A 14,739-nucleotide genomic window follows, 5' to 3' on the forward strand; every position below is an offset into this window, starting at 1 on the left:
ATGTGATCTGTAGCCTGCTCTTCATACCTTGCAATCAGGCACTTGATGAAATGTCCCTATATGGCCCATCGAACGCTCAGGGGCCCCGACCGATGTAAATATCGGGCCCTGGCCTTGTCTTTGCTTGGGAAATACACCCTGAATTTCAGACCTGACGCTGCAGTAACCTGGTGGCGAACCCGTCACGTGTTACGGTCGTTAAGTCTCCACCACAGAAACGTTGGTATCAGTGGTTGTAAGATGAACTCTAATGTTTTAATTTTTGTTAGCATATATGGCCCAAACGAGGATGAACCCACGTTTTTTGAGCCAATTGGTGCTGTGCTGGAAAGTCTCCCGTCAGATAACATCGTAACTGGTTACGACATTAACTTCGTGATGTATCACAGAGAGGACTCAAACTACGTACATGAACATGGAGAAATGCAAAACTGCATTCACTGAAGTTGCCGTAAAGCACAGTTCGGTTGATTTAGATGATTTGGTTAAGTTGATTTGGTTGACAAATGCGCCGCGACTGGAAAATCATTGGCTTTTATGATATGCATTAAGGTATATTTGTCAAAATTATCCAAAGATTCATAAATTTGCGTATAGATTTGCAGAATTGTCCTTTGTCGTTGTTTGTTGGTTTCTGCTCTGTGAGACACATTTTCTTCAAATACCTCCGCAAATTACAAACTACAATACAAATGTTTAATTGATTGCCTTTATGGAAAAGGCTTAGGTTGATAGTTGTCAAAGCTTGCATTTCTGTCTTGTGTGTTAAAAGTCAGCATAATTGTTGGCATTTGTTCGATGGTCTTAACTGTTACTGAAATGTCTGAAATCATGTCAGAGACCCTCCACAGGCTTCAAAACTTCTCAAATATACCTGTATTGCATGTACAAAACGCATTTTAGGATACGCATATGGTCACTGCAACATTTGATGAAGCAAAACGATTAGTCGAGGCAGTTTCATTACAACAGTGCAGCATAGCATTGGTTTAGACGTTGCCTCGAGCCCGCAGGGCCAGATATATCACTACTTAAAACAGGCCGTCTGCGTCCCGCAGCAACATCAACATAAACGTCACGTTCCAAGTTCATACGATAGATGGTGCCAGCGATGCTGCGGGCGATGCTGCGGGCCCCCCGAAGTGCCAGCGATGCTGCGGGCCCTCCGAAGTGCCAGCGATGCTGCGGGCCCTCCGAAGCCTCCATGAAACTTCGCCACGAACCAGGTGCCTCTCCCTTTCAAGGAGCGGACCGATGGGCTGTCGTACACTCTCACTGCCCCCCTGGCCTACGGCCGTCACGTGCGCGCTGCGCGTTCGTCACGCACACGGGATCCCTGCGCGCTCGCCACAAACCGGCCGGATCACACGACCGCCTCCTGACCGGAGGAGCAGCCAGCCGAACGCGGCGGCTCGCGTCCTCGCGTCCTGTGGCCAGCGCGGCACGTCTGCGCTGGCTCACGTGAGCACGTCATACGACACGTCCACGGACAACGCCAGCTGGAGGACGCACGTGCGGTGTGTGGTAGATCGGACGATGCCGACGGCGGCGGGATCACGTGAGCTCGAGGACGTAGGTGGCGGGAAAGATGCCGACAGTGCCGTTCAGTTCGCCCAGCCACCAGCCGTCGTCCTGCTTGTCGTGCACATTGATGGTGTCGCCTGGGAAGACACCGTGCCCGGGTGAAGACATGAAACATATTTCAGATCGTGCCTGAGAAATTGTAGGCGAGTCCAAAATAATCGCAAGTCGTGGACTGAATCGGTTCTTTGAAAATGTTGATGTGCATTACTTAGCCGCATTGTGCATGCCGCTGTTTATTTACTACAGCCGTACTTGGCTTAACTTCTTATATATGTAATTGTCATGCTGAATTATTCTACTTCTAAACAACTGTTGTGAATTTTCACCGAATGGGGCAGTCTTTAATTTAACCTCTGTCCATAATTATCATTCCTAAGTTGTGTACTTATAAACCATACCATAACCATAAGATACAGAGCGTATCGTTATCCATTTCAATTCCCAAACCTAAGGCACAAAATATAGCCCCAGATCCCCGAGAATAACTGACTGGAATCAGATACAAATCAAAGGGCTTGATCAAACCACAGAGCACATGACCAAGTTTGTTTTAGACCTTTTAGCGCAGTGTGCGCATCAGATCATCACAACAGGCCAGTGGACGCACACCGATAACTCCCAAACTTCCAACAGTGTCCCGCGCCAGCCGACCACCCGACCGTCCCGGGCACCTACCGGCCTTGATGGTGAGCTCGTCATACATGTTGGCCGTGTAGTCGTAGAGGACCTTGCAGCGTCCAATGGACGGCACGGCGCGGCCGTCCACCGGTGACGGCGACGTGGTGAGCTGGTCACTGCCGGTGCCGCTGCCGCTGTCGGCTGGCGGCGAGGCGGCAGCCGGCGCCGGCGCGCCAGACACCGCACACTGGTACTCACGCTCGTCCCCCTGGCTGCTGAACTCATCTGGCGGAGCGCGGTGGGCTGGCGTTGGGCGGCGCTCATCACGGTGGACTGGGGTCAGGCGGCGCTCGTCACGGTGGACTGGGGTCGGGCGGCGCTCGTCACGGTGGACTGGGGTCAGGCGGCGCTCGCCACGGTGGACTGGGGTCAGGCGGCGCTCGTCACAGTGGACTGGGGTCAGGAGGCGCTCGTCACAGTGGGCTGGGGTCAGGCGGCGCTCGTCACAGTGGGCTGGGGTCAGGCGGCGCTCGTCACGGTGGACTGGGTTCAGGCGGCGCTCGTCACAGTGGGCTGGGGTCAGGCGGCGCTCGTCACAGTGGGCTGGGTTCAGGCGGCGCTCGTCACGGTGGACTGGGGTCAGGCGGCGCTCGTCACGGTGGACTGGGTTCAGGCGGCGCTCGTCACAGTGGGCTGGGGTCAGGCGGCGCTCGTCACGGTGGACTGGGTTCAGGCGGCGCTCGTCACAGTGGGCTGGGGTCAGGCGGCGCTCGTCACAGTGGGCTGGGGTCAGGCGGCGCTCGTCACGGTGGACTGGGTTCAGGCGGCGCTCGTCACAGTGGGCTGGGGTCAGGCGGCGCTCGTCACAGTGGACTGGGGTCAGGCGGCGATAGTCACAGTGGACTGGGGTCAGGCGGCGCTCGTCACAGTGGGCTGGGTTCAGGCGGCGCTCGTCACGGTGGACTGGGTTCAGGCGGCGCCCGTCAAGACGACAAATGAATGAGGGCATACAAAAATGGTTTCAAACATGGCAATGTAGGCTTCTTCGGAGTATTCTGCACTTTGGGGAAATATTTCCGCTGGTTTCCCGTTTCGTCTCCCTCCCCCCCCCCCCCCAAAAGCTTCGGAATGCTTAAAAAGAAAGTCTTACAGCCTTATCATTTGATTATAGCGGTGAATTTTGAAAAGGATATGCTACAGTACCCAGGGCAACTGAAATTCCTGATATCAGCGCTACCTGACATGTGAGAACCTTGTCATTCAAGAGCCCGTTTCCCCTTTGCAATGGCTGGCCGTGTGCTGGGGGCCCAGTGAGGCCCGATGTCACTACACTCATACCGAAGTCAGAGTCCGGCTGGTGGGAGGTGCCGTCCGCCTTCCCCCGGTCCGCGGCCCATGTGGGCGAAATATCCGGCGACAGGTCCAGAGGGTCCAGGGCCACCCAGCCCGGTACCTGGGGGAGAGATGGAACGCGGAGGGTCATGACCCAGGCCGGCGCCTGGCGTGGCAGGGAGGGTACTCCGGAGGTCATGACCAAGGCCACCAGCTGGCCGGCGAGAACAGGTCACCACCAAGGCTGGTGCATGATGAGGCGACGGCAAAGCCAACAAAACCGTGTGTTAGGCGGGACCAAGATATGAGCACCACAAACGATTTTTAAAATATCACGTTCGTGACCGCCTACATCCGAGTCAGCTGTGTGTGGCCAGCAATATGGTGGCCGGTAGGTGTGGAAGCACGCTGTTCGGTAGCCGCTGTCTCTCCGGCACATCTTTGTGCTCTGTGGAATGGTGCGTGTACCTTTAGTATGCTCTGCGTCATGCCCTGGCGGTCCTTGTGATACTCGATGTGTTTGCGGAGGGGGTGCTGGGGTCGCGGCTGGCCCTCCAGCTCCGCCAGTGCCACCTGGATCTTGTACCGACTGGCCTCCAGGTAAGCCAGCAGCGCGCGCATCTGCCGGCATCGGAGAAGCAGGGCTCAGCACAGATCATTGACCCAACACAGGTCGGTCTGCAAGGCTCACAGTGGGGGTTCGACACCGACCCAGCTCAGTATAGCTCACAATGGCTCGTAGGTGTGCTGGGAATCTTCTCCGATTTTGGCATGCTCACAACCAGACGTCAGTGGTGCCCACGAATCCGGGTCACAGCACGTTGGCGTGAGAATGGCAGCTTCAAACGAATACAAAGAGGACTACTTCTGCACGCGTCCAGCTTGGGTTCTAACGAATGACTACGACGAAAAGTCTTTCGAAAAACGCATCTCGTGGCACTGTCCACGACTGGTGACAACCGTCCATTGAGGCTGACGACCACACCGCAGCGGCAGATGCAGTCGCGATGTACGTTGTCGATGGCGACATACGTGCTGCAGTTTTTCGTGGACGTCCTTCTTGGAACCTTCGCTACCGAAGTGAGGCGTCTCTTGAATCGCCTTGGCGAGGTTCTCGACCCCATGCTTTCCTCTCCTTTCCCGTTCCACACCTTGGCGGATGAGATGGAGGAACTGCTCCAGAGCCTGCAAAGCAACACATCGCCGTTAAACGTGGCCGCGTGCAGTTATTTTGTGTCACGTTTATCCCACCGTTTGCAGTGTTTGCATGAGAGGGCCGAATAAACTCGGTAGTAAGTCAAATCATAAGCATACATAAACAGAAAAAGATAAATAAACATAAATACAAAACATAGCAATACCGGCAACACGCATTGTGGTCCAAGTCATCGGCATTCTCAGGATCGCAATACCATTTTCACCACGCGTCGCACCAGTGACAGGCTTGTCAGTGAATGCTTCCCAACCATCGTGACCAACTATCAGAGAAGCGTTTGCTGTTGCACACCACCCCGCCCGCCCCGTTCCTCCCTCCCGTCCCACTAGTGTTGCCGTCCCACGTTAGACACGCCCGAACCCTCCCATCCCAACTGTACTGCCGTCCTCGGTTCAGACACACCGGTAACCTCCCGTCCCACAGCGCTCCTGTCTCCCTTGTGGATATACCCGTACCTTCCCATACTCCCCCCCAGGGCTGCCGGCCTCGGTGTAGACATACCAGTATCCTCCCGTCCCCGCAGGGCTACCGTCCTCGGTGTAGACACACCAGTGCCCTCCCGTCCTCCCATTGCTCAGATCGCCCGCTGCCCTACCTTCTTCCGTCGCTCGCGGTTCATCACGTTCGTCATGTCCTCGGCGTAGAAGTCGGGCAGCAGCTGTTCGGGGATGTTGTGACCGGAGCCTTTGACGTTGATGACCGTCTGGACGTCCCGCGTGACGTCGGCGCAGGCCAGTGGCTCTGAGAGACGGTCGGCGCTCTGGCGGACAGCACAGCACGCCACCGTCGCAGACACCGGGCAAGGACGGCACGGCTCTGGGGTCACATGACGTGCTGATCATTGCATCCCAGTAATGTCATCCCAGAGATCTCAGCAAATGTTACAACGCTAACTGGCGCCTTACCGGGTGTATCTGGGAAGCAAACTTGATTTGATTTCTTCACTTGATTGAGTCTTTTAACGGAATGTTTCACATTACAATATATTGAAACAAGCATCAGATATGATGAAATAAGCTTACTTATAATTATTGGTATACCTTTACATGGACAAGACTTCTACAGGCACCACAATTACTCTGTTGAGTACATATGCTCCTCAAAACGTCATTGTTGGGTTACGTCATCGTAGCTTGCAAAACATTGATTGAGAGCCAATTGACGGCCGTTATATTTGTAAATTGTGCTTACGAACGCCAGATATGAACAATTCCACAATATTTTTTGGGCATTTTATCACCGCATGGCTAATGGAATGGCTGGATTTAAAAGACCTTACTATGGCGTCATATTCGCCTGGTGACCTTGAAATAGTCTATCCGAAATAGTCTGTATATCTTCGCGGACGTGTAGTTCAGAAACTAGAGAGGTTCGGGTCCTAAGAAGTTAAGGGGTGTGAGCTGAATCAAATAATTTTCAAGACAGCTTTTTCGGTCCAAAACCCCTCACCAATGTGGAACACTCTCTTTGAGTCAAAACCGCATGATTATGAGAAGATGTCTTGAAGTCTCACAAGTTCCACAAGTCCATTTAGGTCATCGGATCATATTGTAGTATGAATCATTCTGAACGTAAATAATGTACACAAGTGCTGTAGTTTTACTACATTATCAGCACATGTTGAAAAATATGGTATATGATGAAAAACAGCTGCCAAAAGAAGGGTCTGGTACCCAGGCGTAGGATCTGAAAAGTGCATGATATACTCATTTTAAGGTTTGCGCGCGAGTTCCTTCAATCTAGTTTCGCCACGAGGCCAGCATGTTTTATTTCGATTTGGGTCAGGGCACTTTCGGTCAGTAATGACCACTTCAGGATGATAGGATACATGAGTTTGAAGAATGATGGGCTGGGCCATGTGCATCATCTACACAGTCTAGTTATACTTGTCATGTGCTTCTGTTCATCCCCATTGCCCCAGTCCTAAACTACTGTTTGTTTTGATTTCATGCCTGTAAACCGTGCGCGCACTCGTAATGCGCACGCCCGGAGACAGCCTGACACGTTGTCACGCCTTCTACAGCTTTAATGTTACATCTGTATCCATCATAACTTCCTACTTTTATCGACTTTATCCACTTTGACAGTGTCCTTCGCAATAGCACGTTCTGTTTGATAGTGCATGTCTTTATCACTTCCTTGACAACTTCCAAAAAGAATACGGTAAACAAGAAGTGGAGCATTGATGCACCTAAGCAAAACTGTTCAAAGTAGGCTGAAATTGTCCGGCACTTTAGAGATCCTTCATCCGCATCAAGTCAGAGCTCCATGTCAGTTTTATGCTTGCGCACTCGCAACAGAAGTGCTTCAGATCATCTGTAAGACTACACATGAGACACGGCGGGCTCTACGCTGTGCCACTCGGGAATGCGCACTCTCGAGTGATGGGATATGCTTACCTCAGGACATTCGTGTAGTGAAGCGAATGCAGCCTCTGAACATGCAGCATTTTGTCTGGAATTTGATAATTGAAAATCCCATTTTCATCTTCATCACTATTTTCCCCAAACGTCATCTCTGCCCTTCAGAAACCCTATTCTGCTAACACCGGATAAAAGTGTTAGATGAAGTATCAAATAGATAAAAGTGTGGTCGAATCACGCGGGCAGCTAATGAGATTACAAAAGTTACCGTGCATGGGCACCCTTTGCGGGGTTTGTGCGGGCGCTCGGCAGGGCCTCCCACCAGGGGGTTTGTGCCGGCGCTCGGTAGGGCCTCCCGCCAGGGGGTTTGTGCCGGCGCTCGGTAGGGCCTCCCGCCAGGGGTTTGTGCGGGCGGTCGGTAGGGCCTCCCGCCAGGGGGTTTGTGCCGGCGCTCGATAGGGCCTCCCGCCAGGGGTTTGTGCGGGCCCTCGGTAGGGCCTCCCGCCAGGGGTTTGTGCCGGCGCTCGGTAGGGCCTCTCGCCAGGGGGTTTGTAAGGGCGCTCGGTAGGGCCTCCCGCCAGGGGGTTTGTGCGGGCGCTTGGTAGGGGCTTCCGCCAGCCGGTTTGTGCGGGCGTTCGGTTGGGTCCCTCGCCAGCGGGCGCCGCCAGCCCGCTCGGGGCTGATGCGTGCAACTCGCCACGGACAAGCGAGGATCGGCTAGACTTGGCTCAGGCATTCTGTGTCGAGAGGTACCCGAGGAAAGAAGGGCGGATGAGACCGACAAGCTACTTGATCCAATACACAGCTTGTCACCATCACCCAAAATGTGAGCTAACACACCACCCGCACCGCCAGGAGCGATCATTGAGAGCTAGCGCTGGACCGTGCAGCTCAGCTCAGAGACAGCCGCCCTCTGACGTCACCAGCTCGGCTCGGCTCGGCGGCCGCGCCCTCTGCGTGCTCCGGTGGCCGGCCGGCCGACATCTGCCGCCGCCTGGCGCACGACAGGCCGGCGTCTCGGCGCTGCGCGTCCGTGTAAACACGGCTCCGCTCGGCCGGGCCGCTGGCCCACTCCGGCGGTAACCGCCGCTCACACACTCCAGCGGGCGCGGCGTAAACAATGGTGCGGCGCCCGTCTGCCCAGCTGACAGGCAAATGACCGACGACCTGCCAGATGACGGTCATTGGGGTGCCTTTCAGACCGTTGGTGAGCATCTTGTTTTAGTGTGGCTCCTTGCAGATACGATTCATGCGCGGCAATGGCCTATGAAATCATGGTTGGGTCTATGGATGCAAAGGAACATTAGTGATCCGCAAGGCACATCCGCCGCTCCGAGTTTTGTAGTAGGTCGTGATAAAAAAATCGTCCGGGTATATGTGTTAGGTGCTATTCTTACACCAAAACACACATTCATTGCGTATTTCGCCTTACGCCTATTCATTAAGCGGCAACCCTGCGCAGTTGCTGCGCCGTGCCCTTGCTGGCAAAGTGGCATTACGTGAGGGAAATCCGCACCTGCATCATCTTGGGCCCGAGTGAGCGCATGTTCTGGTGGTAGGCGTGCAGGGCGGAGCGTAGCCGCACCAGCCGCTCTTCCTCCAGCGCCTGGAAACACTGGCTGCCCTTGTTGACGGCCGTCTCCCACTCCAGCCTGCCGGAGGATGTGCGCGGGGCGCGTCAGGGCGACGGCCGGCGACCACGTCCGCTGGCTGTCGGTCACGTCGGCTGGTCAGGCCGCTGTCGGTCAAACTTGGCTGTCGGTCACACCGGCCAGCCGCTGTGGTCTGCTCACATGGCGTCCAACGCACAGTCAGCACCACACCGGCCAGCCGCCGTGGTCTGCTCACATGGCGTCCAACGCACAGTCAGCACCACGCCAAATCACGCTGTCCAATAACAGCTGACCACCCAGCGTGTCCGGCTGCAGTCGGCAGGCGGGCGTGGCAAGAAGTACAGCGGTTAACGGTGGCCGGCTCGCTCGTGGTTTGGGTGCCAGGTCATACGCGGTCAAGTGCGGCCAATGCGGTTGGACGGGTGGGCTTAACCTCGGACGAACAGGCTCGATCTGGAGGGGAGCAGAACTGGCAAAACCAACAGGCAATAACCTCACTTCAACGAACATTTAAGATCAAGAGATTTTCAAGAAGAGGAGGAGACCCATCAAGATGTTCAGGCGCGGTAGAGCGCCTGAAAATGCGAGTTTACCAACAACTAAAACTTAAATCTAAAAAGGCATCGCAAAGTGGGCGATTTCCGTGTAGCAGATCCGTGGCGTGCCTGCAGCGCCGTTCTTACCGCGCCCGCTCGCCTCGTAGGCAGAATGTGTAGTAGTCGGAGTCGGCCTTGCTCATGGCGTTGCCCGTCTTCTGTCTCCGGGACTGCACCTGCGGGAGAGGACCTCGTCACTGGTGGCGCAGAGGCGCACCGAGCCAAGCTATTGGTGTTAAGATATGAGCTGATGGCGGAGCCGTGCGCGCCGGTTCAAATAAATATCGGGTGGTGATGGGGGGCCCGTTGTTTACCCAGTTGCCATACTCAGGGCACAGGGATGAGCCCCGCACCTCCATACGACAGTGGTGTCCCACAGTAAGCATCCTGTCCGTCTCAGCCCAGCATGCTGCTTACTTTATTGGTCTCCTTCTCGGTGAGCTGTTTGCCGCGGCCCAGTCGCACATCCAGCGCCAGCTCCTCCGCCTTCTCGTTCTCCCGGGCGCACTGGTACGACATCTTCTTGGCCTTCGCTTCCGCCGAGCGCCACTCGGCCAGGTTCTTGGCGGTCTTGTCCACCATGCCTTCCACCGACTTGCGCACCTTATGCTGCGTGTCGATCAAGCCCTTCAGCGGCTTAACCAGCTCCTCAGTGAACGTCACCGCCATTGTCCTGCGCCAGACGGTGCGGGAGGTGATGCCAGGCAGAGGGGAGGCGTCGATAGGGGTGGCTGAGTAACGCCGGTGTTCGGCATGAACCGTCATGCATTGTAATGCGTCCACATAACAGCCCATAGGGAGAGCGAGCGTTAAGTTGGATTGTATCGAGAGATACCAGTTTGATGAGCACTTCACTTGAGCGCTTACTAGTGCTCCCAAGGACCCAAATGCTCACTTAATGAGTACATGGGATATAAGCGCAGGATTACGCAGAAGCGCGGCTGCAGTGTTTCGGGGCATGGATGTGACATGCATGACAATCACTACGAATCTTTGCCCGGCGATCCCTGTCTTACTTCACAGGATAAAGATAACGATAAGGTGGCTGGATAAGGATCTAGCTTAGCTCGGACCTTGCGATTCTTTCTCCACACAGGCCTGATACCACGAGCCTTTCCATACGCGTTTTTCCATTTCCTTAGCCATCCTCAGTTTTGTCGCGGGGCGACCGATTTGGTCGCGGGGCGCCCGAACTGAGGAGGTAATCTGCGACAGCAGAGACGACGCATCGTCTCACAACGCTATCCCTGCCCGGCTCCCTGAAAACTCCAGCCGACAGACCAGCTTTCTTAAACAGCACCAACGGTCATATTTGGCAGCTGTTCTCCGGGGAACGAGCTGAGCTTGAGCACGCCATACTCGGCACAGACGGGCGTGATCAGCTGTCCACGGGGCGGACTTACATCCGGGCCCGGCTTCACCCCACGTACAGAATGCCTCGACACCGCTCGGTCCGTCAGAGATCAGGGAAAGGATTGCGCGCTGTTAAACACTAGCGGCTGCCACGTGCCCCTGGCGTCTTCACGCGCCCGCGGCCCGGTCCGGCTGGCTGGGCCCCCGCCTGGAATCGGGAGGGCCAGAGGCCGACAGCGTCCATCTAACGGCAGCCGGCAGTGTGTCGGCTCTGCAGTCGTGATGAATGGCAGTCTGCCCCCCCCCCCCCCCCCCCCCTCTGGTGGCGACAGTGATGCCAGCCTGGTGCGCAGGCTTTGGCCGACCGGGACCGCTGACGTCATCGGCTGCATCCGACCGCTGTCCGTATGGCCAGGCACAGCGCCCGCGAAGCCCAGACATGCGCAGACGGCCCAAGGGGCGGCCAGAACGCGCTGATCACAATGATCACGCCGAAGCAGCCAACAAGTGGACCTCGTTCGATATCGCTCTTAATCTCTTTTTGCTAACACTCGCATCCAGTGGGTGGCGTAGCCACGATGCCGCCCTGAACGGGGCCAAGGGCGGTCACAGAGGGCCCTTTTTAACAAAAGAGGCCCCTCTGCATTGCAAAAAGGGTCCTGCTTTTATCCCGACGATTTGTTTGGCCCAAGAGCCCCCTTTGCTGCCCAAATGCATCCAGTGTCTCAAAGGCATAACCAAAATAAGGCCATTCCTAATGCAAATATTACAACGTCCTTTTAGTTCCTGTAGTACCCACCATTTCTTTGGATCAGTTCGGGAATATCGCAGATGTTGTGTTCCATGTTTTCTGCTGCATTAGCCTCTGCCGCGCAATGTCAAACACTTGTGATATTCACTCAAGCTCACAGCTCAAGCCCCATCCCCTCCACCTATTTCATTGTTTTCGGCGTCCACAAGACAACATGATACGCAACTGTCCCGGTCGTGGCCAAGACTTGGCCGTTCTGGCCAAGACTTGGCCGTTCTGGCCAAGACTTGGCCGCTCTGGCCAGGAGAGAGGTCCGTCTGGACCACCTCCAACACAGGACCGCGGATCAGCGCAGTCAGACGGACGGCCTGACTTCCACCACGAACCGATCGGCCTGCCAACAGCGCGTAGCTATAACGGAGGAATGCGGCTCGTGTAGCCTGATCCGTGTTCAAACAACCGCTTTGATCAGACCTGCCCCACTTCACAACTATCCGCTGGTGCATTTCTGAGCTGCGTGCCGTAATGGCAGCTCAACGAGGTTGTCATGTTTACCGGTGTTCATCGGTGTTTATCGGTATTTGATGGTGCTGATACGCACCAGACTCAAGGCGTACACCGTTGATGAACGACTGACAAACCTAGCCGGCGAACAGCCTGCGTCGCCCCGGGCCCTGACCGTCCGTCCGCCCTGATACCCGCCCCGCTGCTGGTGTGCCTGCACGCTCCCGTAGCACGCGTCCTATGTTGCAGGAGCGCCCACACCCACGTTTGACGAGCACACGCCCCGGCCGGCGCACCAAACACCGCCAGCACGCCACACCGATGCGGCTCTTGGCGCGGAAATCAGGAGATACGATCAGAAGACACGATTAGGAGACACGATCAGGAGACACGATCATGCAAAGCCACCTAAGAGCCGAGCTGGAGCTTTGCTGGGATGCAGGACGGGGCTTGCCGAGTTCAGACGAGCTTAAGCAGCCGTGGCGGCCGGCAAGACACTGGCTGTTGAGATGACAGATATTTCGCAACAGACTGATCTTGTTGTAACTGATCTTGATCAATTTCTTTTTGCATACCCCATTGACCCAGCTAGCGGTATTAGCGTGAAATCCCAACCAGTCCCACGCTCATCCCTGCCGTGCGCCTAGACGTTCGAAGTGACCTTTATGAAGTGTCTAAAACCATGTCGTATTGGTGCATGGCACTTGGAATCTAATTTATGTTTCTCTCGGGAAATTAAGAGGCACGTTTGTGCTCGGTGTGGTACCCATTTCGCTTTAGTCGCATTTTGTGGTCAACCGTTCGCGAACCGAGCGCCAAGGCTCAGGTCAGGTCTGAGTAAAGAGTAAATGTATACGTTTTATTCAGTTTGGGCCCGCTGACTACATTCTCCAGAAAAGGGTCATTTCCAATGGCCGGGACCGATGCCCTTTGTCCCCCCCCCCCCCAGATGAATGGTGAAATGTAACATGGGGTCGCACGGAATCATCAGGTCACCGGGTGTAAGTCTGTGAGAAAGGACACGGAATCAGGTCACTGGAGACACCATCAGTGGGAAAAGTACCAAGCGTCTCCGTAGGGTGTTCATCATGGCAGCAGACAGCAGAGGAACAGCAGCAAGAGGTCTACAACAGCACGTGACCTTACTTGTGCACGTCGGCCTCGTACTCCATTTCGGCGCCCACCATCTGCCAGGCCTGGTTCACGCTCCCCAGGCCCTCCTTCGACGCCTTCAGCAGTTTGGCAGACAGCTTCTGCAGGCTTTTGGCGTAGCTGACCTCGAGGTCAGATCTGCAGGGAAAACCATGCCATGAATCCGTAGCAACATCGATGCTAAGCAAAGCGGGCCGACACGCTGCTCCATCGATATCGTTGCAAGCTATCCAGTTTGGTCTCACTTCACCTTTTCTGATGAACAATGACGGATTTCATCGCGTGCACCTTCCATAAAAGCAAGCTAAAGCTTCTAGCTAGCGGAATAACGTGTGAGGTCATGCAGCGTGGCTTGAGTCACGGCACTAAATCCGGGGCAGAAATCACAGGCATATCGGTATTTTTTCCTATCCCACGATGGGCAACGTGCCCACGAAACACGTGACCACTCTGCAGCAGAGTTCAGCCAAGTTAAGGTCAGGCCGTCAGGCGACGTGGCCTTTTCCTGATATCGCTAGATCGCGTCACAAGTCCAATGCCAAGAAGTGTATTCAAACAGCGTTACATGGGCGATACCGTGCACTGGTGATGCTCATCCAGCCACACCAGCCGTTCTCAGGGACTAGACACGAAGTCGCAGTTTAGCTCGTGTCTTAGCAGGGGAGCGGTCGGTGTACCGTCAGTAACATGCTTGGCTCTGGAGCATGCCCAGGTTGTGAGTTTCCCGGTGGTTACAACGGCGTCACTGGTCATCGCAACATTCGTCCCGGCTCGGAGCTGAGCCGCCAGATACCGCTGAGTGGGAGCGGAACTGATCCAGCAGTCCACTGCTGTCGACAGTGAACTGCTGCTGACGGCGAGCTGCTGCTGACAGCGAGCTGCTGCTGACCTGGAACCGATTCGCAGACCGTCCCCTCCCCCTCCCCCTCCCCCTCCCCCCTCCCCCTCCCCCCCCCCCCCCCTACCGCGACAGGACATGTAAGATGACTCGCTGGCATCGTCTCAGCTGGCTCCTGCAAGCGATATGGGGCTCTCTGGAAGCTGCAGCCCACCCCAGCGTCGACGCAATCGTGATCGTTCCGTCCCTCTGCCCCCCCCCCCCCTTCCCCCTCCCCCGCCCCTGCCCGGTGGTCGGCAGGTGTTCCCTCCGCCGGTCCGCTTCTGGCACGCGTACCTCCCGGCAGCAGGCCTACAGACTGTGCGCTCTGTTCTGCCACGGCGCGAGGCCGCCGCTGGAGCGGCCGTGGCCACCCCGGCCGACAGTGTACCGGAGGGGAGGGTCGCTCGGACTGCTCCAGCCCGAGCACCGCCACTGAGCCGACCTCCGCCGTCGCCACACGGCTGTTTGCCTGACCGTGTAGTCCGTTTACGACCGTGTAAGCCTGCGTGCCGTCTTGTTCTGGCTGTGCAAACGCAGTTGGTGCCGGTTGAGAAGAGATTAAGACTCACAATTAAGACTCACGTTGGCTAACCAACAGCCGCGTTGGTCAGCCGACGGCATGCAGGGCGTGGTCGTGCGGTGGATACTGGGAAATATAGGTATCGGGCTCCTTCGTCGTTCGGCCCGCGGACTCTCTTGCTCATTACCCTTTCATTCCCGTGCTCTAGGCCTTGCATGCTTTAATTCCGTACATGTGCCGATAGGATCACGATATTG

The 14,739-nt window shown here is 55.8% G+C and overlaps 1 protein-coding gene across 1 annotated transcript in view; it reads right to left on the reverse strand.

Annotated features, from left to right (window-relative positions):
- Positions 1-859: 859 nt before the first annotated feature.
- LOC119109761 (uncharacterized) overlaps positions 860-14,739 on the reverse strand; it is a 74,303-nt gene continuing 60,423 nt past the window's right edge. The window contains exons 8-17 of the mRNA XM_037233512.1: positions 13,077-13,220; positions 9,740-9,995; positions 9,410-9,498; positions 8,630-8,765; positions 5,346-5,510; positions 4,567-4,719; positions 4,003-4,155; positions 3,541-3,655; positions 2,260-2,487; positions 860-1,661 (exon numbers count right to left, since the gene is read on the reverse strand). Coding sequence (XP_037089407.1) covers positions 1,555-1,661; positions 2,260-2,487; positions 3,541-3,655; positions 4,003-4,155; positions 4,567-4,719; positions 5,346-5,510; positions 8,630-8,765; positions 9,410-9,498; positions 9,740-9,995; positions 13,077-13,220 — 1,546 coding nt within the window. The 3' untranslated portion in view covers positions 860-1,554. The remainder of the gene's footprint in view (positions 1,662-2,259; positions 2,488-3,540; positions 3,656-4,002; positions 4,156-4,566; positions 4,720-5,345; positions 5,511-8,629; positions 8,766-9,409; positions 9,499-9,739; positions 9,996-13,076; positions 13,221-14,739) is intronic.

The sequence above is a fragment of the Pollicipes pollicipes genome, unplaced genomic scaffold (genome assembly GCF_011947565.3).
Source record: "Pollicipes pollicipes isolate AB1234 unplaced genomic scaffold, Ppol_2.1 Scaffold_7231;HRSCAF=8579_pilon_pilon_pilon, whole genome shotgun sequence".
In the NCBI taxonomy this organism is placed as follows: domain Eukaryota; kingdom Metazoa; phylum Arthropoda; class Thecostraca; order Pollicipedomorpha; family Pollicipedidae; genus Pollicipes; species Pollicipes pollicipes.